The following is a 23,598-nucleotide window of genomic DNA, read 5'->3' as shown; positions in this document are numbered from 1 at the left end:
TTTTTCAAACACCTAATCCTTTGGTACCCGTTCAGTTCCAAACATTGGGGTCAGCTGTCTGGATTTGGAATAGCTTTCACACTTTCTCCCATAGATTTTGGAGGCCATCTAAATGATCCTGGCTACTCTCTCTACTCCTCTAACTAAACTATATTTTTTAAAAATAACCATTTTATTTGTGAATCTGACTAAACAGGACAAATAAATAATTAAAATAAATTAAAATCAAAATTAAAGCAGAAAAACTTAACTTTCAGTATAAATGATAACATTTCATTTTTTTTTTTTCTTTTTATGTCACTGCAACAATTTAAGTTTCATACATTCATTCATACATATACATATATCTAATGTTATGAAGATTATCCATCCACATCATTAATACGAGTGGAGTGTGGATTTGATTGACTGTGCCAATACCTTTTAGAGTAATGCATTGTGCCTTTTGATACACTTTTTGAATTATATATATATATATATATATATATATATATATATATATATGTCTCTCTCCCTCCCTCTCTCTCCCTCTCTATCTCTCTCTCTGTATATATATATATATATAGTTAATCCAAACATGAAAACACAAAGAGAAAACACAACAACGTGAGGAGTGGAACAAATATAGTATTATTGAATGCTCAGGAAGGAAGGGAAGAAGGAGGGTTTAACGTCTTGAGCAGAGCTCTTCGTCGGAAACATAGAAGGAAAGATCAAGAGGAAAAAAAAATGCCAATGGTACACACGCGGTCATGAAAGCGATCAATGGAAATCGATCAATGGAAATTGCAGATGTGTTACCAGTGCCAGTGGCTTGTAAGAGAACCTTCCGTTTCGCGACCGTTGCCAGCCTCGCCTGGCCCTCGTGCCGGTGGCACATAAAAAGCACCATCCGTTCGTGGCCGTTTGCCAGCTCTGTCTGGCACCTGTGTGGGTGGCACGTAAAAAGCACCCACTACACTCACGGAGTGGTTGGCGTTAGGAAGGGCATCCAGCCGTAGAAACACTGCCAGATTTGACTGGGCCTGATGAAGCCTTCTGGCTTCACAGACCCCAGTAGAACCGTCCAACCCATGCTAGCATGGAAAACGGACGCTAAACGATGATGATGATATATATATATATATATATATATATATATATATATATATATATATATATATATATATATATAGAGAGAGAGAGAGAGAGAGAGAGAGAGAGAGAGAGAGAGAGAGAATATAAATGAATAACAAAGATGTACAGTTCTGTATTTAAGAGATTAGGAATTATGTACATTATTTAGGTTATTTAAATTTGACAGATATTTGTCCTCATCTTGTTTGTTGTTAACATGTTTTGGCTGATATAACCTCCAGCCTTCATCAGATGTCTTGGGGAAATTTCAAACCTGGGTTCTCATTCCTAAGGTATTTTTCGATTTAATTATTATTATTATTATTATTTTATGTTTGACTTTTGCTTTACATTTGTACAAATTGGCTCCAAGTCTCACCCAGAGACCTCAAGAGACAACAAGTTGGAAGTTCATGCTGGTGTTATGCCTAGGCTGCCATATATTTGGTTTTGTACTTAGTGTTGTACTAGTGAATGTCTAAGAAACCATAAGAAAATTATGTTTGTTTTAAAACTTGAAATTACATAGAAAGTATTTTGCGTAGGATATGAGCAGTTCCCATGAGCACTATCTTTTGAATTTCTGCCATTTTTGGGTTTCTTGGTACTTGAGTTAGGTAGCAATCAGTCCCTTTTGCTATCATTCCCAGGGCACCTATGACAACAGGTATTGTTTTAGTCTTCAGGTTCCACATTTTGCTAATTTCTATTTCACGATATTTATATTTGCTCAGCTTTTGGTAGGTCTTGACAGATACATTTATATTGATTGGGACAGTCATATCAATGAAGAGGCATGATTTTTGTCTGAAGTCTTTCAATATGATGTCTGGCCTATTCGCATCTATCTTTCTGTCAGCACTGGAGGTGGTTTGTGTTCCCACCAGTTTTTATCATGGGGCAAGTCCAGGCTTTTGCAAATTACCCAGTGAATATGTTCTGCAGCTCTATCATGCCTGTTGAGATACTCTGTAGGCGCAAGGAGACTGCACATGGAGACAACATGATAAATGGTTTCATTTTGTTGTTGACATACATGACATGTTAGGCTACTGCCATTCTTTAATATGTTGGCCTGGTAGTTTCTTGTAAGTAGACATTGATCTTGAGCTGCTATAATAAACCCTTCTGTTTCAGATTTTAAGCCAGAGACCTTAAGCCGTTGATGGGTCAGGGCTTTGTCAACATCGGCATTATTTGCTCTCTTTGGGTATTTGCCATTGAGAGGTTTTTCTTGCCATTTATCAATCAGAATATCTAAGGCAGCAGTTTTAGCACGGGTTTTCATGTGCTTATCTTTTTCTGCGCTTGTTTCTTGTATGTCTAATTCTGAAATTTGCTGCATTCAGAATTCACTTAGATATTCCTTTGCTTGTTTTGTTACTGAGTATGATGCTTCCTTGTTTTCATATTTTGAGACAAGTTTTAACATCCAGTCCTCAGAGTTTTTCAAGCCAATTGTAGCAATCTTCATTGTTATTGCCAGTTGTATTGTTATTGGCAGATAAAGTCATTCTATATCTGCCTTAGGGTGGTGCATTCTATGCATTGTCAACAGTTTTTGTATTTTTCTGTCAAGATTACATATTTCAGTAATTGACCAGTTAACGATATTGAAACTGTAAGTCATGACTGGTATGGCTAAAGTATTGATCGCTTCAATCCTGTTTCTTGCATTCAGCTGTCTTGAGTATTGCTCTTACTCTGCAATAACATTCTCTCCTAATCCTTTCCTTCATCACTGAATGCCTTATTCCATCCCCTTCAATTACCCCTAGGTAGTTGTAGCTCTCCGCTGGGTCTAACTCTTTTATGACATTCTGCTGGTCAAGGTTAACGTTAGATGTTTGTCATTTTTTCTTTGATAAAGGTAGCTTTTGCACATTTATCGAGGCCAAATTGCATTCTGATGTCATCACTGAATTGTTTAACAATTGTTAGTAAGCCCTTGAGTTGTTGGTTATTTTTTGCAAAGAGCTTTAAATTATCCATGTAAATGAGATGATTTATATTTTTATCAAACATTTTATACCCATACTGTGCATCATTGAGCAATTTTGAGAGAGGTATTAAGGCTAGACAAAAGAGGAGTGGTGATAGTGAGTCACCCTGGAAGATGCCACATGAAAGTTTTACATCACCAGCATTTAGAGATTCATTGTCACCATTCAAATTTAGTGTGGTTCTTCATGATCTCATACTTACAGACAAAAAGTTTCGCAGAGTAGGCGCTATTTTATATATTTCCAGACATTTCTTAATCCAGCCATGTGGTAGGCTATCAAAAGCTTTTTTATAGTCTATCCAGGCTGTTGACAAGTTTTTGTGTCATTTGTGTCAATCTTCTAAGATCATCTTATTGAAGAGTAGCTGATCTTTACAACCATAGGATCCACGTTTACATCCTTTTTGTTCATTAGGGAATATACTGCTTTCTTTTAAAAAACTATAGGTATATTCAGTCAGGACAGATGTTAGCGTTTTATACATAGTTGTAAAGCAGGTTATGGGTCTATAGTCTTTGGGTTCATTTGTTTCTTCACTTTTTGGAAGCAGGAATGTTAAACCATTAACTAGCCAAGAAGGCATCCTACTAGGGTGTTGCCAAACATCATTGTAAATTCTGTTAGCAGTTCATGGCTCTCTGGGAAGGCATTCAACCAGAAGTTAGGAATTTTATCCTTTCCTGGAGACTTCCATTTGCTTGACTTCCTGAAAGCAGATCTTATATCTTCTACCTTGACACCCTCCCACTTTTGCTTCTCTATCAATCCAAGGACCCTTTTCGTTGTGTGTTTTTTCTTCTGCCCAAATTTTATTCTAAAATCTCTGCACTTCTTCTTTTGATGGTACAGACTTTACAGTCACTGGTGTTTTCCCTATCTTCCTGTAAAAAGTTTTGGGGTTATTTTTGAACATGTTATTGTCATTGAAGAATCTAACACGCTTTTCATACCTCGCTATGCTAGCAGCTTTAGCACATACATTTTGCTTGATGGTTTCTATGGTGGCATCAATATCAATTATGGTTTCTATGGTGGCATCAATGTCAATGATGGTTTCTATGGTGGCATCAATGTCAATGATGGTTTCTATGGTGGCATCAATGTCAATGATGGTTTCTATGGTGGCATCAATGTCAATGATGGTTTCTATGGTGGCATGATGGTTTCTATGGTGGCTGATGGTTTCTATGGTGTCTTATTATTATTATTATTCTTATTATTATTATTATTATTATCATTATTATTCAGGTCACAGCCATATGCCCATGGGCATATGATGTAGTGGTTAAGAGCACAGGCCACTAACCCCAAGATTCTGAGTTCAATTCCAGGCTGTGGCCTGAATAATAATAATAATAATAATAATAATAATAATTACATTGAAAAATACCTTAAGAATGAGAACCCAGGTTTGAAATTTCTCAAGACATCTGATGAAGGCTGGAGAGTATGTCAGCTGAAATGTGTTAACAAACAAGATGAGGACAAATATCCATCAAATGTAAATAATGTACATAATTCCTCATCTCTTAAATATAGAACTGTAAATCATCGGTAGTTAACAAACATATTTTTGTTATGCAACTAGACTTAGTGTATTATATTTTTCTTGCATTGAAATGTTTTCTTTTTCTTCCTATTTTCTGAAAGAAATATAATTTAGACTTAAATGACTGTCAGTATAACAACTATGCATTATTGAAGAGTGATATCTATCAACTGGTGATCAATCTTATTGACATAAAAGTCAAGAAAATAGTGTGTGTGTGAAAATGAAATGACCACAGCTAGGTATTGATCACAAGTTTCAGTCAGGGAGCTTATCAATAATTACTAGTTGTTGATTGGTTGCAGGCCATTCCTGATCATTCACACATATGATCAAGGGCATTCTGGCCATGATCACCCTGTATTTTCCTCAGACACCATTCATCTAGTATTACATTTTCCATTTTTTTTAAAGGTGATAGGAATGACATAAGGAAGATTTTGCTACTTTTTCTAGCAAACAGATGCTCTCTCTCTCTCTCTCTCATTGACCAAGGACGAATCTAGTTTATTGTATCTGTCTATCACAAATATTGTACAAATACCTAGGGAAAATTAACTACTTTTCCATAATTAAAATTTCATCAATGTATTTGGCTGTAACCAAATAAGGAGCATATTATAAGTAGAGCTACACTGTACAACAGAACATATCTGGAGATTTTTATCCTACAACTGTTATGCAGAAACATATCTAAACAACTGTTTTTGTCTCTACATATACAACTGGTTAAAGATCTATAGGCATATTCTGCAGTACAGTAAAGCATTGTAACAAAACATTGTTAATGCACCAGTAATTTATAAGTAGGGCATTGTAACAAAAAAAAAAAAAATCCACCAATCAGTATATAGTAATTAAACATATTCCACTCGATAACATATTGTAAGAAAAGTAAAATAATGTGAGAAAATTTGTGCACTGCATTATATCAGCTAAGAAAGATGTCAAAATACATTTGGATAAAAGTGACAAAATGTATATGATAATGAAATCTACTTTAAAGTAATTAGATATATACCACTGGGTAACATATTGTTGGAAAATTAGAATATTGTGAGAAAAAATGTTGCATTAAGTTGTATGTAGTTGGAAATGTTATATGTAAATATTTTCACTTAAAGGCTTGTGAAAATATTGTTTATAGTAATGAAGTCTGTTCAAGTTGAGTAATTAAATGTACTTATTCCCTAAGGTAAAATTTTAGAAGAAAAGTAGAATATTGTGAAAAACCTATTGCGTTAAGTTGTAGATGGTAAGAAAAGATGTTTCTTCAACTCATAATATGCCCGTGGGCCCACAGGCATATAGCATAGTGGTTAAGAGCACAGGCTACTAACCCCAAGTTTCCAAGTTTGATTCCTGGCTGTGACCTGAATAATAATAATAATAATAATAATTACATCGAAAAATACCATAGGAATGACAACCCAGGTTTGAAATTTCCCCAAGATACTTGATGGAAGCTGGAGCGTATATCAGCCGAAACGTGTTAACAATAAACAAGATGAGGACAAATATCCATCAAATGTAAATAATGTAAAGATGTACAGGTGTCATTGTTACCCATATTTTATTCACCTAACCTGGAACCAGCAATTTGGAAACACTATGAAAGTACCTTTATAAAAAGTACACATCTGAATTAGCAAAAGCAGATATCTTCACTTAGCTGGGTTGCGTTGTCTGCACACACGGCAGGATTATCAGGTACAAACACCCCCGCACGGAGTCTTGATATTCAATATTCAATTAATATTGTTTGGATGTGTGGATTATACCAACCTAGCAAGGTGCCTCAATTTAAGTACCTAATTCAACAGAATCTTAATGATAGATAGATGGATCAATGGATTGTAAATAGGTTTAGATGAGTATATTTAATAAACACACATTTAATCTCACTGTGCAAATATCCCCCTTCCCACGCACTCATAATCAAATCACAGCCTCCACCCTCATCTAATCTGCAAAGAGAGCTCTAAATGTAGTAACTTTAAATGCATGCTTATTAGATATACACGTGTAAATTTATTTACACTTATCCTCAATACATTATCACAGTACTTCTGTTAATTTAATACGCATCAAAAATTAATGTGCTAATCCTACACTCTTTCTTTCTTCTGTTTCCTCTCTCTCTCCCTTTCCCTCTCTTCCCCACTCCTATTTTTCTCTCTCTCTCTCTCTCTATCTCTCTCTCTCTGACACACACACACACACACACACACACACACACACACACACACACACACACACAAAGATGAAGTAAACACATCTGCCAAAACAAGGAAGCCTTATGAAGTTATACTTTAGTTTGCGGAGATAGTTCTATGGTTTAACTACTGTTTACACAGTGAGTTTAAATGTATGCCTATTGAACATACACATCGTCATCATCCTCGTTTTAACGTCCACTTTTCCATGCTAGCATGGGTCAGATGGAAGTTTGTTAAGGCAGCAGATTTTCTACAGTCAAATGCCTTTTCCATCACCAACTCTCACCTGTTTCCAAGTGTAAGGTAATATTTCCCCATAACCAGGCATGTTCTCACAGAAAAATGGGAACAAAGAACACTGAATGCATAACAGAGATATTCATTTACAATTATTATGCAATGTCAAAGCAAGAAGACAGTAACACATACACACACACATATGTGAATACAAACATACATATGAACACAGACACACACATGTGGCCATTATATCCAATGAACTTCTGTCAGTTTCCATCTACCAGATCCACTCACAAGGCCATGGTCAGTCTGGGGCTTAAGCAGAAGACACTTACTCAAGTTGCTATGCAGTGGGATTGAACTCAGGACCATGTGGTTGGGAAGCAAACTTCTTACCACACATCCATGTGTGCACCTTTGACTAAACAAATAGCTCTATTTACAATATATCCATTTACGTATTGCCTTTGTATTTCAGTTAATTGGTGTGTGTACATCATATGGAGTTTCTACCCACGCCTTTTCTACAGATCGAGCAGGGTCATCTACCTGAAGGGAGTTGTGATTTGACAGCCTTCCTACTTACTAAGACTTCGAATTTGGCTAGGTTAACCCTAAGGCCCTTCGATTCCAGACCTTGCTTCCACACCCTAAACTTTGTCACCAGTTCTGGCAGTGACTCAGCTATTAAAGCAAGATCATCAGCATAGAGGAGCTCCCAGGGGCAGCCTGTCTTGAATTCCTGGAGGACTATAATGAATAAGAGGGAGCTGAGGACTGATCCTTGGTGAACCCCTACTTCTACTTGGAATTCTTCACTATTCCCACTGCCAACCCTCACCTTACTGACAGCATCCCTGTACAGGGCTTGTACAGCTCTTACTAGCCACTTGTCTATCCCCAGTTTCTGCATTGACCACCAGATAAGGTATCGGGGGACCCTGTCAAAGGCTCTCTCCATGTCAACAAAAGCCAAGTACAGAGGTTTATCTTTGATTAGGTATTTCTCCTGCAGTTGCCTTACCATAAATATAGCATCAGTAATGCGTCTGCTTGGCACAAAACCAAACTGCATCTCATCTAGGCTGTCTCCGTTGTTAGATGAGCTGTGACCCTCTCTGTAACTTTCATCACCTGATCCAGCAATTTGATACCCTCATAGTTATTTCTATCTAAAACATCACTTTTCACTTCTAGTAATTGACTATGGTGCTGCTACACCAGTCATTGGGTATGACTCCTTCATGATCTACCTCATTTACGATGTGGATGACAAGACCATAACCCACAACACTCGATATTTTAAGTATGCCAGCAGTGATTGCTGATGGGTCAGGTGCTTTCCCTGTCTTCATTTCTTTAATTGCTGTATCTACCTGGGTACTGTGTCTTTGTGTCTGTATTTACTCCTCCATCACCGCTTAACAACCAGCGTTGGTGTGTTTACATACACCTGTAAATTAGCAGTTCAGCAAAAGAAACTGATGTAATAAGAAATAAGTCCTGGGGTTCATTTGTTTGACTAAAAAAAAAAAGCCCTTCTAGGCATTACTCCAGTATGGCCACAGTCAAATGACTGAAATAAGTAAAAGAACAAAAGAATCAGAGAATATATATATGTGTGTGTGTATATATATATATATATATATATATATATATATATATATATATATAATCCACTCACGGAGTGGTTGGCGTTAGGAAGGGCATCCAGCCGTAGAAACTCTGCCAGATTCAGACTGGAGCCTGGAGCGGCCCCTGGCTTCCCAGACCCGGTCGAACCGTCCAACCCGTGCTAGCGCGGAAAGCGGACGTTAAACGATGATGATGATGATGATGATGATGATAGTGGTGGTAGTTCCTCTTGCCGTTAACCACAGATGAGGGTTTCATAATTTCTTGCTAAACAACTTACATGGATGGTTTGCTTATAATGACCAAACATCTGTGCTGTGTAGTAGTTCACTCCTGCCATCAAATCAACAATTACCTGTACAGGTTCACAGTGTGCCATTTATTGTTGGGTTTTGAAGTGAATGCAGAGCAACATGAAATGAAGTGTTTTACTCAAGAATACAATACACTGCCAGTTCCAGGAATTGAAACTACACTCTTGCCATCAGGAATGCAACACCCTAACCACTAGGCCACATATTCTCACACAAACACTCATCCACACACATACCTTTTTGTTTTTTATTTGTTTCAGTCATTAGACTGCTGCCATGCTGGGACACCGCTTTGAAGAATTTTAGCCAAATGAATTGAACCCAGTACTAATTTTTTTTTCTCTTTTGTTAATACTGTTACTTATTCTGTCAGTCTGTTTTGCCAAACTGCTAAGTTACGGAAACATAAACACACCAACTCCAGTTATCAAGCAGTGATGGGAACAAATGCACACACACACATTCATACATATATATGCATAATATTTCTTGCAGTCTCCGTCTACCAAATCCACTTACAAGGATTTGATCAGCCTAAGCATTAGTAGAAAACACTTTCCCAAGGTGTCACACAGTGGGACTAAACCCAGACACATGTGGTTGGGAAGCAAGCTTCTCACCACACAACCACACCTGTACCTATACTTATTAAATGTAAAATAATTGGCTGGACACAACATAAGCATCACAACAGTGAAAACAAGTCATAAGTTCAGTTTTGCAAGAGCTTTCAATTTCAGGTTTTTATTTGATTCAAATATTGACAAACTAAACAATTTGCAAAATAAAGGAAAAATTTCAAGTTAACACATTAATCTGTTTATGTTGGTTAACATTATTTTGTTCCTCAGATTGTCTTTTATCTAAAATACCGCAATATGTCGGATAGGTTGCATTCATTGCTTTTCCTGTTTTTATATTGAAGAAATTCATATGTATTTCAAATATCAATAGAAGATAAACACAATTATGTGGAACAAAGCCAAAATTTAAAAATTTTATTTTCTTGCTTGTTTTCTAACCTATAGAAGAAAAAATAAGCCAACTTAAAAAGAAAGCTAAATATGATTACGCTGGACTAAAGATGATAGTGTAATAATAGGTTGGACAAAGAACGTCAAACTCATTCTTTATAAACGAAGCAATAAATCATAATGTAATTGTAAATTTCTGGTGAAGAGAAACCCTTAATTATATATAAATAAATATACATATGTACATTCACGTATACATGTAAACATACCCAAAATCACACGTACATGTTTATGCAAATGAATGTATATGTAGTATACTTATAAGCATGTTTGTATACTATGTTTATGTGTCTATGTATATATGTATGTGTGAGTATAGATGTGTGTGTGTATGTGTGTGTGTGTGCGTATACATATATATATGTCGGAGTGTCTGTACACGTTATATATCATCATCATCATTGCCATCACCTTTTAATGTCCATCTTCCTTGCTGGCATGGAATGGATGACTTGACACCATCTGGCAGGTTTGAGGACCACATCATACTTTAGTGTCTGCTTTATCATAGTTCCTTATTTCTTTATTGCCCACAAGGGGCTAAACATAGAGGGGACAAACAAGGACAGACAAAGAGATTAAGTTGATTGCATCGACCCCAGTGCGTAACTGGTACTTAATTTATCGACCCTGAAAGGATGAAAGGCAAAGCCAACCTCGGCAGAATTTGAACTGAGAACATAACGGGAGACAAAATACTGCTAAGCATTTCGCCCAGCACACTAACACTTCTGCCAGCTCACCACCTTTTCATAGTTGCTTTATCATAGTTCCTAAGGCTGGAAAACCTTTGTAACACCAACTTTACAGTGTGCTGTTTGCATGTGTGTGTGTGTGTGGAACAGGTCCTTAGGCCACATGGTTGTGGAATGAACTTCTTAAGCACACATCCATACCAGCACATAGGCATATCCCCTGCATCTGTCTTCAGCTGAGTGATCCTAATCTTGTGAGCTCATGGGAGCTGGTGTCATGTAAAAGCACCCATGCTGGTGTCATATAAAAGTGCCCATGCCAGTGCTGTGTAATAGCACTCAGTACACTCAGTAAAGTGGCTGGCATTAGGAAGGGAGCCCAGACAGCTCTTTAGCTGGCCTTCTCTTGTCAAACCATCCAACCCATTCCACCTTGGAAAACAGAAGTTAAATGATGATAATGATGATTATGGTAGTGGTAGCAATGGCAGCAGCAGTAGTGGTGGTGGTGGTGTGTGTGTGTATTCATTCCTTTAGACATGCAATGTTGAAAACATGACTTGACTTCTTTTAATAGTAGATTTCCAATATTTACTCAAAATTTTGTCCAACTTTCAAGTATGCTTCTCTCTCATTTTAAAGACATGTCATCAAATTTGCCATGCTCTGAAGCACTCTTGAGATTGAGACGAAATCTATAAACTATTGAATATTATTTACAGTTCAATAAATAGCAAAATTTTAAAATCGACAAAAATCTGACAAGAAAATACTGAATCTATACTATATTTACATTTTTATGTCTACAAGTCTAGGAGCATGTGTGTGTCTGTCTGAGGAGGGGTGATATGTGTGTGTACGAGATACATATAATTTGAGCCTACATATAAACATTCACTCAAAGTGCATATTCTGCATGCTTATATTTTCCTGTGACATACAAGCGAATATAATATAGGCATATATGCATGGCATGTATGTATATTTTGAATATGCTGCAGTTTAGGTCAAATGGACCTGGACATTCATTGATCACTGCTCTTGGGCACCACTAGATGGGATGATATCATCACAATAGGCACTATCAGAGGGAATGACAATGCCAAAATTGTTGTAATCTCCAGTCAATAGCTGATGATTGGTTCTCCTGGAGAGCAAGTTACATGCTGTCATCATCATTATCATCAACATCTCCATTATAATTATCCTTTATATGCCTCCTTTTTTTTTTTTCCATGCTGGTATATGTTGATCAAGACTTCTTATTGCTTTTTTTACTATACATTGACATTGTTTCAATTAGTTTATAAAATAACGAAAAATTAATTAAAATAGATTTGTCATTATTAAATTGGTGTGTAAAACATAAATTAACATGAAAGTTTGAAGGAAAATTTTGATTTAGACCACTTTAAAACAGGAATTCTATATCAAAGAACAAAGGGCAATCTGACATGAGTTAGCCAGATACCTTTCCTGATGGCAGCCATTTATTTGTTTCTTGAAATGGTATTGATGTGACTAGCCCATAAGACTTTCTTAATAAAAAGAATATCCATTTTCTATTCATGCTGAAATTAATAGCTCATAGTGAACATTATCTTACACATAAAATTGTATGTTTGTCAAATGCAAGAAAGAAAACTATAAATAATTTTAAATTTTAATCAATAAGAAATTTCATTTCTTTTATTGAATTTCTATTTTAGTTTCAGTTGCAATTTCTGTCCAACTCTCTCTCATTTTTTTTATCCGTTATCTTAGGTTGTTGCTTTTTTTTTTTAGTTTAGTTGCTTGTATATTTAAAAAAAATTAAAATAAAATAAAACTCATAAAAATATACTGGGAGGGTAAAGAAAAATGCTGTTTGAATTCATATGAAATTAAGGCTTGGAACTAAGAATTCTAAATGAAACTGTTAACTTCAAGCTGACAATCCTGTCTTAGTTAACAGAAAATGCAGACCAAATGGCTTTGAAGTTTGTTTTAAAATAAGATCCTTGATCAGTTCCACTGCTTAGCATCTTAGACAAGTGTCTTTTAGCATAACCTCAAGTCAACCTAATCATTGTGAGTGAAATTGGGTACATGCAGACTGTTTGAAAGATTTTTGAATTGATTGCACCTACTATTCCAGCTTTGTCATATGTTGTCTAACTAATTCTCCCAGAGAATTACTTTAAGGATACATATATTTGTGGAATATTCATCCAACTGTATGTTATGTCAATAAGTAGGCCAGTTAAGGTAGCGAGTTGGTAGAATTGTTAGCATGCTGGGCAAAACACTTAGTGGTATTTCATTCATCTTTACGTTCTAAGTTCAAATTCCACCAAGGTCAACTTTGCCTTTTGTCCTTTCAGAGTCGATAAATAAGTACCAGTTGAGCTCTGGGGTCGATGTAATCGACTTAGCAACTTCCTTGAAATTGCTGGCCTTGTGCCAAAATTTGAAACTAATAAGTAGGCCAGCTATTCCATAGCTTAAATAATTGGAACAATCTTCATTGAAATTGACCGAGATCCATTGTTTTTTAGCTTTTACTTGTTTTAGTCACTGGACTATGAAGGATTTTAGTTGAATAAATCAACCCCAGTACGTTTTTAAGCTTAGTAATTATTCTGTTGGTCTCTTTTGCCAAACCACTATGTTATGAGGATACAAACAAACCAATACCAGTTGTGAAGCAGTGGTGGGACAAAAATTCACAAAGATACACACATACACATGTGCATTTCTCTCTCTCTCTCAAATTGTGGTTGCCCTTGCATACAGGAATGTCCCCTGTATTCCTCTTCAGCTGAGCATTCCTAATCTTGTGGGCTCATGGGTGCTGGTGCCATGTAAAAGTGCCCATGCCAGTGCTGTGTAAAAGCACCCAGTACACACTGGAAAGTGGTTGGCATTAGGAAGTGCATCCAGTCATAGAAACCATGCCAAAACAGACATGGAGCCCAGACAGCTCTTCAGCTGGTCAGTTCCTAACAAACCATCCAATCCATGCCAGCATGAAAAATAGACATAAAATGATAATGGTGATGATGATCATGATGATATATCTGTGTGTGTGTATATATGTATATATCACATGAACACATGACTGACCAGGCTATCAGATGTTGTTACACATCGCTGGTCACAATGCGTTTTGCATTGTTTTAGCCTTCAAATGAACCACCCCACTGGCTAGGCGAGCAGGCCAATATATTATATATATATATATATATATATATATATATATATATATAAGTTTCAATCTACCAAACCCACTGACAAGGCTTTGGTTGGTCCAGGACTATTGTATAAGACACCTGCCAAAGGTGCACCACATAGTGAGATTGAACCTGGAATCATGTGGCTGGGAAGCAAACTTCTTACCACATAGCCATGTCTCCACCCACTTAATAGTTTTCACCCACTTTACTCCCTATCACCAATACCCCAGAAACACACATATCCACATGCTCCAATAATACCCACCCAAACTGATATCCCCCCACCCCCAATGACTATATGTTGACTGATTCCACAAGACATGAATAAGTGGATGAAAGGATGAATCACTGGTGTAATTAATCACCGCTGCCATCAACTTAATCCGTATAATCACTGGTTATATCATCCAAGCACAACCACTACCACCACCACCACCATCATCATCACAACCATTTTTGTAATCATCTTTATCATCAGTTGTAACTTTAGAAATAAAAAGTGTCAAAACAACAACTGCAACAAAAAAAACCAATACTTCCCACTACCAGTAGCACTACCACCACCTCCACCATCACCACTATCAACAACAACAACAGTAACAACATGAGCATACAAAATATGCCAGTGGTTGAGATTATTTGTAAATCAGCCAAACTGTTAATTTAACAGTGAAATCTCCTTTCAAATTCTCATCCTCAGCCCTTTTTATTTATTTTATTTATATTTTTTATTCTTATTTATTATTTTATAGATTTATTTTCACTATGTCCTGGGGCTGCTTGTTCTATATCTTGAAAATCAGTTCAAATCAAATAGGCTATCAATACCAGCTAATAAGAAAATCAGAATAAATAAACAGATAAATGAATAAATAAATAAATAAATAAACCAGTGAAGTTCCAGTCATGAGTTTCTGGTTATTAGGTTCAATTTCTAAAGGTCCATTCCATGGGCAACATTCCTGATTTGTGAGTCACGGCAGACAAGAAGTATTTCAATATAGGGTTCTAGGTCACAAAACTGTTTGCAGTCTGCAGTGATTCTGATCAACAATAACAATCATAGCCATTATCACCATTATATTCAGCAGCATCACAATACATTTCATCCTCATTGTCATCATCATTATCACCTTCATTGTCATCAATATCTTCTACAAATCTATCAATAAATTCACAATCTCTTCTTTACATTGACCATTAATATTATGGGCCCTTCTAGCTAATAAAAAATAATTATTATCATTATTATTATTATTATTTGCTACCATTATCTTCTTCCTCATCATCTTTACTCCCATTACCCCTATTTATTGCCTAGGTAACATCATGTTTCCATCATTCCACAGAACATTATCCTTATCTTGTTGTGTAAAAAGTCTCCAAGATACGTTACTTTACTTTGATGTAATTACACTGAATAACATTAATCACATTTAGTTGGAGATTAAATATTAGACTTTATTATTGCAATTATTATTGTAACATTACTTCCTTCCCCACTTCTGTTTTTATGTTTTTGTCCTGCTGTCCCCTATTCATTACTCTTGTGACAATGAAATACATTATTACTGTAATTATCATGTTTCCAACAGTCCGATATGAGTTTCTGCTGCACCACCCAGTGCACTTTCTGTTGTGTGTGTGTGAGGTGTGTGCAATATTGTACGATGTGGGCCAAAAGTCATGCACCAAAACATTTCGCTAGGCAGCAAGCCGACAGAATTGTTAGCATACTAAATAAAATGCTTAGCAGCTTTCATCTCTCCCTATGTTCTAAGTTCAAATTCTGCCAAGGTCAACTTTGCCTTTCATCCTTTTCGGGTCAATAAAATAAGTACCAGTTGAACACTAGGGTTGATATTGACTTCCCTTCTCACCAAATTTCTGGCCTTGTGCCAAAATTTGAAACCATTATCATCATTATTATTATTATCATTATTCATTTTTCATTGTGAAGGCACGTGGATTAGTGGTTAGGGTATTCAGCTTACAGTCGTAAGGTCATGAGTTCAATTCCTGATGATGCATTGTGACTTTGAGCAAGACACTTTATTTCACATTGCTCTAGTCCGCTCACCTAGCAAAAACAAGTAGTACCTGTATTTCAAAGGGCCAGTCTTGTCACACTCTGTGTCATGCTGGATCTCCCTGAGAACTATGTTAAAGGTACATGTGTTTGTGGAGTGCTCAGCCATTAACACATTAATTTCATGAGCAAGCTTTTCCATTGATCAGATCAACTGGAACCCTCGTCATCTTAACCAAAAGAGTGCCAGTTATTATTCATTTTGTTCATCATGTACAAGTACATGTGAATTCATCATTATTTTATTTATTTTATTCAATTATAGAAAAATGAATGCATGTCTTTGACAATTCCAGAGCATATTGAACTTATTTTGTTTTGGCCCACCCTATATTTTGGAGAATGAAGATTGATTTTGCTTAAATTGTTTCTTTTATTTATCTATGCGCCCTTTTCAAGCCTAGCCAGGCTCATGGGCCCGGTTTCTGTGGCGTATGTGTTCCCCCCAGCTGGACGGGACGCCAGTCCATTGCAGTGTTACCCAAGAAACAGGAAGAAAGAGTGAGAGAAAGTTGGAGCAAAAAGAGTACAACAGGGGTCACCACCACCACCTGCTGGAGTGCCTCGTGGATCTTTAGGTGTTTTTGCTCAATAAACACACACAACGCCCAGTCTGGGAATTGAAACCGCGATCCTCCAACTGCAAGACCGCTGCCCTAACCACTGGGCCATTGCACCTCCACTAAATTGTTTCTGGTGTTACTTTAATGTTTCATCCGTTTGTTGCATAGGACAATGATGCATAAGTTGGGTCATATAGCTCAGAAGTGGAGAATTGGGTGGTGATTGTGTCTCATGTGTATTGTGCCATATTGCTGTATGGTAATTGCACAAAGTATGTGTTTTGTGGACTATGTTATATTGGCTGGTGATTATTTAGACTCTAAATTTTAGATTATATGCCATTTGTGTTTGTTTTATATATTATTTGGTTGTTATTGTGAAGAGTGTATATTGAAAGGGTTATGTCATATCTTTGTGTGGTGATTGCACAGAGCTGTGGTCCCCTGCCTTTTTTTTTCTTGTATCACAGACTTCGTTTCATTTTTCCACAGACCAGGTGATCTTGTACATAACAAAACACAATAAGGTGCATAATATATAATTAAATTATTATTTATGCAATACATAATATTATGTGTACGATACATATATAATGCAAAAATGCCTTGCAGGCGACCATCTTTTATCGAATTTCTTGTTTCAGTCATTAGACTGGGACTGTGCTGAAACACCGCCTTGAAGAATTTTAGTCAAACAAATCAACCCCAGTACTTATTTTTTAAAGTCTAGTACTTATTTCATTAATCTCTTTTGCCAAATGACGAAGTTATAGAGGCATAAACACATCAACACCAGTTGTCAAATGGTAGTGGGGGACAGACAGACAGACACACACACACACACGACAGACTTCTTTCAGTTCCCATCTATCAAATCTACTCATGAGGCTTTGGTTGGCTTGAGGCTGCAGGAGAAGACACTTGTCCAAGGTGCCATGCAGTGAGACTGATGCTGGAACTACGTAGTTGGGAGGCAAACTCCTTACCACACAGCTATGCTTTTGCCTTTAGTCAATGAAATAGAAATAAAATTTTTAAATCTAATCTTTCTATGCAGCTCCATGCCAAATGATCCAAGACCCAGTACACTGGTCCACAACCCAGTTGTTGGAGATCCATGGGGTTGAGCATGTGTTGTGTGGATTATGTTATATTATTGGATGGTGATTGTCTAGAGCAGTGGTAACTAATTTTTGCTTATGGACTCCTTTGATCCCTATTTTACATGGGTGGACCCTCCTAGCCATTCAAAGTTTAAAAAATCCTCTCTTACTCTTTACTCTTTTACTTGTTTCAGTCATTTGACTGTGGCCATGCTGGAGCACTGCCTTTAGTCGAGCAAATTGACCACAGGACTTATTCTTTGTAAGCCTAGTACTTATTCTATCGGTCTCTTTTGCCGAACCGCTAAGTTACAGGGACATAAACACGCCAGCATCGGTTGTCAAGTGATGTTGGGGGGGACAAACATATACACACACATACATATATATATATACATATATACGATGGGCTTCTTTCAGTTTCCGTCTACCAAATCCACTCACAAGTCTTTGGTCGGCTCGAGGCTATAGTAGAAGCCACTTACCCAAGGTGCCATGCAGTGGGACTAAACCAGGAACCGTGTGGTTAGTAAGCAAGCTACTTACCACACAGCCACTCCTACGCCTATTATATTTTTATAATTAGATATTATTAGGAATTGTAGAAAAAAAATGAAAATATTTTGTATATTGTAAAGCTATAACCAGCTTATTGCACATAAATTTTTACAAAATTTTATATTGCCCCTTAAGGGTCATGTGGACTCCAGTTGAGAACCCACTGATCTAGTGTATAAGCTGTGAAGATTGTGTTATATTTTTAGATGGTGATTGTATAGTGTATGTTATGTATGTTTGTTTTATACATTATTATGTGATGATTAGGCAGAGTGTATCTTCAGCAAGTTGAGCAGAAAGTCTACTGTGTGAATTGTGCTACTGAATAGAAAATGTCTTGCATAGGATGTGAACTGTGGCAAACAGAGCCTTTTTCTTTCTTTCTGTTTTTTTTTTTTTTGGTTTGTTTTTTTGTTAATACAGTATGTAGAGTAGTGAGCCTTGATATAATTTTTATGTTTTTCTTCAAATTCTTCTTCACCATGCCTAGGGTTCCAATTATTACCGGTGCTGTTCTCTCACTTTCATACCCCCACTCCATATCCTGCTTATTTCCATTTCAAGATCCTTGTAGTTTGATAGTTCTTCAACTTCCTTCCTCGTAATGTTTTATTCTGAAAATTCTTTTTTCTTTGTTTTCATTAAAACATTTACAGCAGTTTCTGCATAATTATTTGCTACTTCTGCTTCTGTTGGCTCCACACCTAATAATACCATGTAATTTATTTTATATGCCGTTTTAAAAAAAATTGCTTTTGGGTGTATATTTGATATTCTTGAGAACATAAAACTCCAGTTTTGTACCATGTCACATTTAGTGCAATATCATTTTCCAATATTTTTGTGACTAATAAGGAAATTTTATTATTACTATAACTACTAATGATTATTAATTACTATTTGTCTTGCTGTTGTTAATACTACAATTACTATTTTTGATATACCATTACAAATTCCACCTTCTACTGTTATACCATTACAAATTCCACCTACTACTGATACTACTGCTGTGGCTGATACTGCTACTGCAGCTACTACTACTACTACTACTACTACTAAGGCCACAAGCTGGCAGAATCGTTAGCATTCTGGACAAAATGCTTAGTGGCATTTCATCTGCCTTGATGTTTTGAGCTCAAATTCTTTTGAGGTTGACTTTGCCTTTCATCCTTTCAGAGTTGATGAAATAAGCGCCAGTTGTATCCTGGCGTCATTGAAATCAACTTACCCCATCCCCACAAAATTTCAGTAGTAGTAGTAGTAGCAGCAGTAGTAGTAGTAGTAGCAGTAGAAGTTAATGGATCTCCAGTGGTTTTGACAGACTTCCTATTCGTAAAATTGATATGAAAATCAGCAGGATATTGTGTGGACCTTTGAATTACAAGTACAACCAACTTTGTGGGCTTCTGCATAGCTTCAAAATTCTTGATTTCACTCACAAGTCTTGGACAGACCTAAAGTTATAATAAAAAAAGACACTGGCCCAAGATGTCACACAGTGAGATTGAACCCAGGAACTTGTGATTGCAAAGCTAAATACTTAGCCATTTAGCTGCGCTAATAATACTACTGTGGAGGTGTGTGGCTTAGTGGTTAGGGTGTCATCATGATCGTAAGATTGTGGTTTTGATTTCTGGACCGGGCAATGCATTGTGTTCTTGAGCAAAACACTTCATTTCACATTGCTTCAGTCTACGCAGCTGGCAAAAATGAGTAATGCTGCAATGGACTGGCATCCCATCCAGCTGGGGAACGCATACGCGATGGAAACTAAGAAACCAGGCCCATGAGGCTGGCTAGGTTTTAAAAAGGGTGCATTTTTTATTTTAATACTACCACTACAACTATTACAACTGCCCCTATTGTTGCTACTATGACCACTATTACTGCTTCTGCTTATTCTGGTTGCTACTCTAAGTTAATAAAGGAAGGGAAAGTTTTGCACATACACAAAGCTTCAAAAAACCTTTGTGAAGAAAATAAGGTTAAACCTTAAGACTAAAACAGTATTTAATATATAAACTTCATGCATATGAAGTTGTTATCATAAAGATTTGTTATTTTTTCTCAACATAGATGAACTCTTACAGGTTCTTACAGATTTGCGTTTCACCCCTGCTCAGTGGAGTCAATTGATCTGCTAGTAATAGCACCCAAATATATCTCAAGTTACACTCCACTGTTTAAATATGGAACAGTATATTGAACAATGTAATCCATGGTAAAACATAAAGTCAGGATGGTCAGTAGCTAGGATACCTGTGATCATAGGTTTGCATGATCTGGTCTGGCATGAAGTTAAATGGGTTCTTGCACTGCCACTACTACTACTACTAAACATATTAAATATATCTTCTGTAACCACCACATGTCTTCTATTATTGTTAATATTGCTTCTGTTATTATTATTGTTTGTCACAATTTCTATACCTACTATTTTCTGTTATCCCCAGGAACTGGTTGGAGATGCCCAGAATCAGCGAAACTGGCGTGGAATTGGGATCGCACTTCTTGTTATCCTCATTGTATGTGCTCTTATTGTGACTGCTATGATTCTTGCGACTCCGTGTAAGTTTACATATCTTTTTTACAAAATTAATTTTTTTAATAAACAGTAACATTTTTAGAGCACTATAGAAGCTTAAACTCTGAAATGTGTGACTTTGTAGCTTTGAAAACATATTTCTTTTTTTTTTTTCCTCTCACTGAAAAGATGACCTTACATTTGTATTGTTAAACTTAACGCCACCAGATAGGAAATATTGGTGACCTACAGAATTTATACAAGCAGAAAGGATTGTTGTTGATGAGACAAAACAAGGTTGAAACACAGTCCAGCAATTATTTATGGCATATGTTTTCTTACGTAGAGCTTTATTGTCCAGATTATTATACTGCATCAAAAATATGTTTCTAAATTAATTTTAGGCTTCTGCTTGTCCAAAATATTTTCATAAGTTTGTCCCTAACATCCATGCTTGTTTTCAGACTTTTTGCAAGCCTTTGTTCTGAGTAACATGAAGCTTTCCTGGGAATGTATTATCATATATAACTCATGGATCCAAGTTCTGTGTATTACATGTGATACACAGGACAGGCAAGGAGTTTAGATAATGTAACCGAAAATTAGTCTTCATCAAATGTTAAGTTCAGCTTTTGAATTCAGATTATTATAAAACTATATATGTCTGATGCAATTGTGAAGAAAAGCAAAGAATTTAAATTTATTGATTTACAGAGTTTTGGTACTAATATTTTGTATAAGCTAGAGAGACAGAATTCCTCTAGGAATGTTTATATTTAAGAATAGATATTTTGATCCATCAGGTTATGAAAATATCCAGACTATTACAATATGGAACAACAGATGTATAACTAATAAACAATTAGTGGAGTTTTCAAACAATAAAATATTATGAAATTAATAAATAAAGTTATAGCCTTTATTTTAGATATGAGCAATCTAGCTTGGTATATGCATGAAAATGCTACAAGTGAAAAGAAACATTATGAGTCATATACAGCAATGAGACAAAGTCTCAGTAAAGTAGATAGTAATTTCTTTACTAAATTCAAAGACAAAAGAGAAATAGATTCCCTAATAGTCTGTAGACTTCTTGGGTAGTAGATCCACTGTGTTGCACAGTTTAGCAGGACTCCAGTCTGAGGATTACCAATTAGTAGAGTTTTCTGTTTTGTTTTTCTTCCTCATTCTCCCTCTACCAACCTTGGAATCCTGAAAAGGTCATGAATGCTGCCTTACAACCTCTAAGTCATAAAGAGATCATTTTCCATCCATTTCTGTGGTGAAATGGTTAAATTCCTGCTGAAAACCACATTGCATTTTTGTTTAGGAATTGATTGAATTATTAACAAATGTGTACAATTTGAAATAATACATAAATAACCTTTCAATGTTATTTGTTCCAGTAGTGCTGGGGCACATTTACTAAATGATCTGAGCTCCTATCTGATAGCTCAAAGTTGAGAGGTCTTCGGTCTATTTTCCTTAGTCTTCCTATCTCATGCTATAACAAACAAGTTGGCAACAGGCCAAACCAATCATAAAATGATGTCTCCACTGAGAGAGCTTGTTTATATGTCACCTAATCTTCTAATACAATTGCCAAATCTTATACAAATCCCTATCAGTAAATTACATATTTATATTCTCATCCATAGAATGCATGCATAATACATGAGTAGAAACACTAAGCCAGTTTTGGAAGAGAATAAAGTATAATCAGTTGAATAAAAAAATCAGTAAGCTTAGTAGTTTATTTAATGGTTCTCTTCTATCTCAGCTATCTCTAACTTGACAATACAATATACAACAACATGTTATTTAAAAGATGAGAAAAGGGATCATGAGTATTATACGAGTCTAGAATGATTAATAAGCTGGTTGTTAGTTTGTAATTATGATTTTTAGATCCTGACATTTTATGTAATCTTATATATGGAATATTTATATTCTAGAGTGTTATCTAGCATATGACAGATAACTTTGGAACTATACCTTTGCCACCATGGGTAATATCAGGAAACATGGCATTCACACAACAATTATGATTTAACTTTTATCAAATACCTTGGTGATTATACAAAATGATGTATATTCATTTAAAAAAAATATTACTTTAAAATAAACATGATAAAACTAATTTCTCATTTGTATAGCTCCCTTAACTACACTATCATTTACTCCCTCTTCTTTTCCTTCTCTCTCTTTATGATTCTTTCTCTCTGACTGTGTGTTTATGTAGTATACCTGCCACCTAGCCTAGTATATGCATTCGTCTTACACCTCTTATGTTAACTCTCTCTGTATTTCTCTTTTTTTCTTTCTTTCCACATCTCTCTATACAATGTAAAGCATGAGTGGGGAAAAAATCAACCAACCAATCAGCCAGCATTTAAATAGGCAATTATTAAATAGATGTGTGTGTGTGTGTGTGTATATATATATATATAATATATATATATATATAATAGAGATAAAACCACTATTATGCAACTCAAACAGTGATAGACATAAACCAAAACATAAATAACAAATAATATAAATTTTTATAAAACATATAACTAGATCTCAAAAAGTATAAAAATGAATGATCAATATATAATAAGTAAAAAAACTACTACTGTTTATCAGTGTGTGATGAAAAATTTCAGAGATCTCAATATTATTGTACAGCAAGTACATGTGTATTAAACAGTACATTTCTATTATTGCATAGCTTCACTATTGTGAAATAGTAT

General features: G+C 35.8%; 1 protein-coding gene across 5 annotated transcripts in view; it reads left to right on the top strand.

The window, feature by feature from the left end:
* Nucleotides 1–23,598, top strand: part of LOC115211043 (dipeptidyl peptidase 4) — a 591,943-nt gene that overhangs the window by 426,683 nt on the left and 141,662 nt on the right. For all 5 annotated transcript variants that reach the window (XM_029779911.2, XM_029779910.2, XM_029779912.2 and 2 more), the window contains exon 2: nt 20,790–20,904. In XM_029779911.2, the coding sequence (XP_029635771.1) occupies nt 20,790–20,904 (115 nt within the window). The remainder of the gene's footprint in view (nt 1–20,789; nt 20,905–23,598) is intronic.

The sequence above is a fragment of the Octopus sinensis genome, linkage group LG4 (assembly GCF_006345805.1).
Source record: "Octopus sinensis linkage group LG4, ASM634580v1, whole genome shotgun sequence".
Lineage (NCBI taxonomy): Eukaryota > Metazoa > Mollusca > Cephalopoda > Octopoda > Octopodidae > Octopus > Octopus sinensis.
Note: the sequence above shows the minus strand (reverse complement) of the source record. Positions and strands in the feature narration are given on the sequence as shown.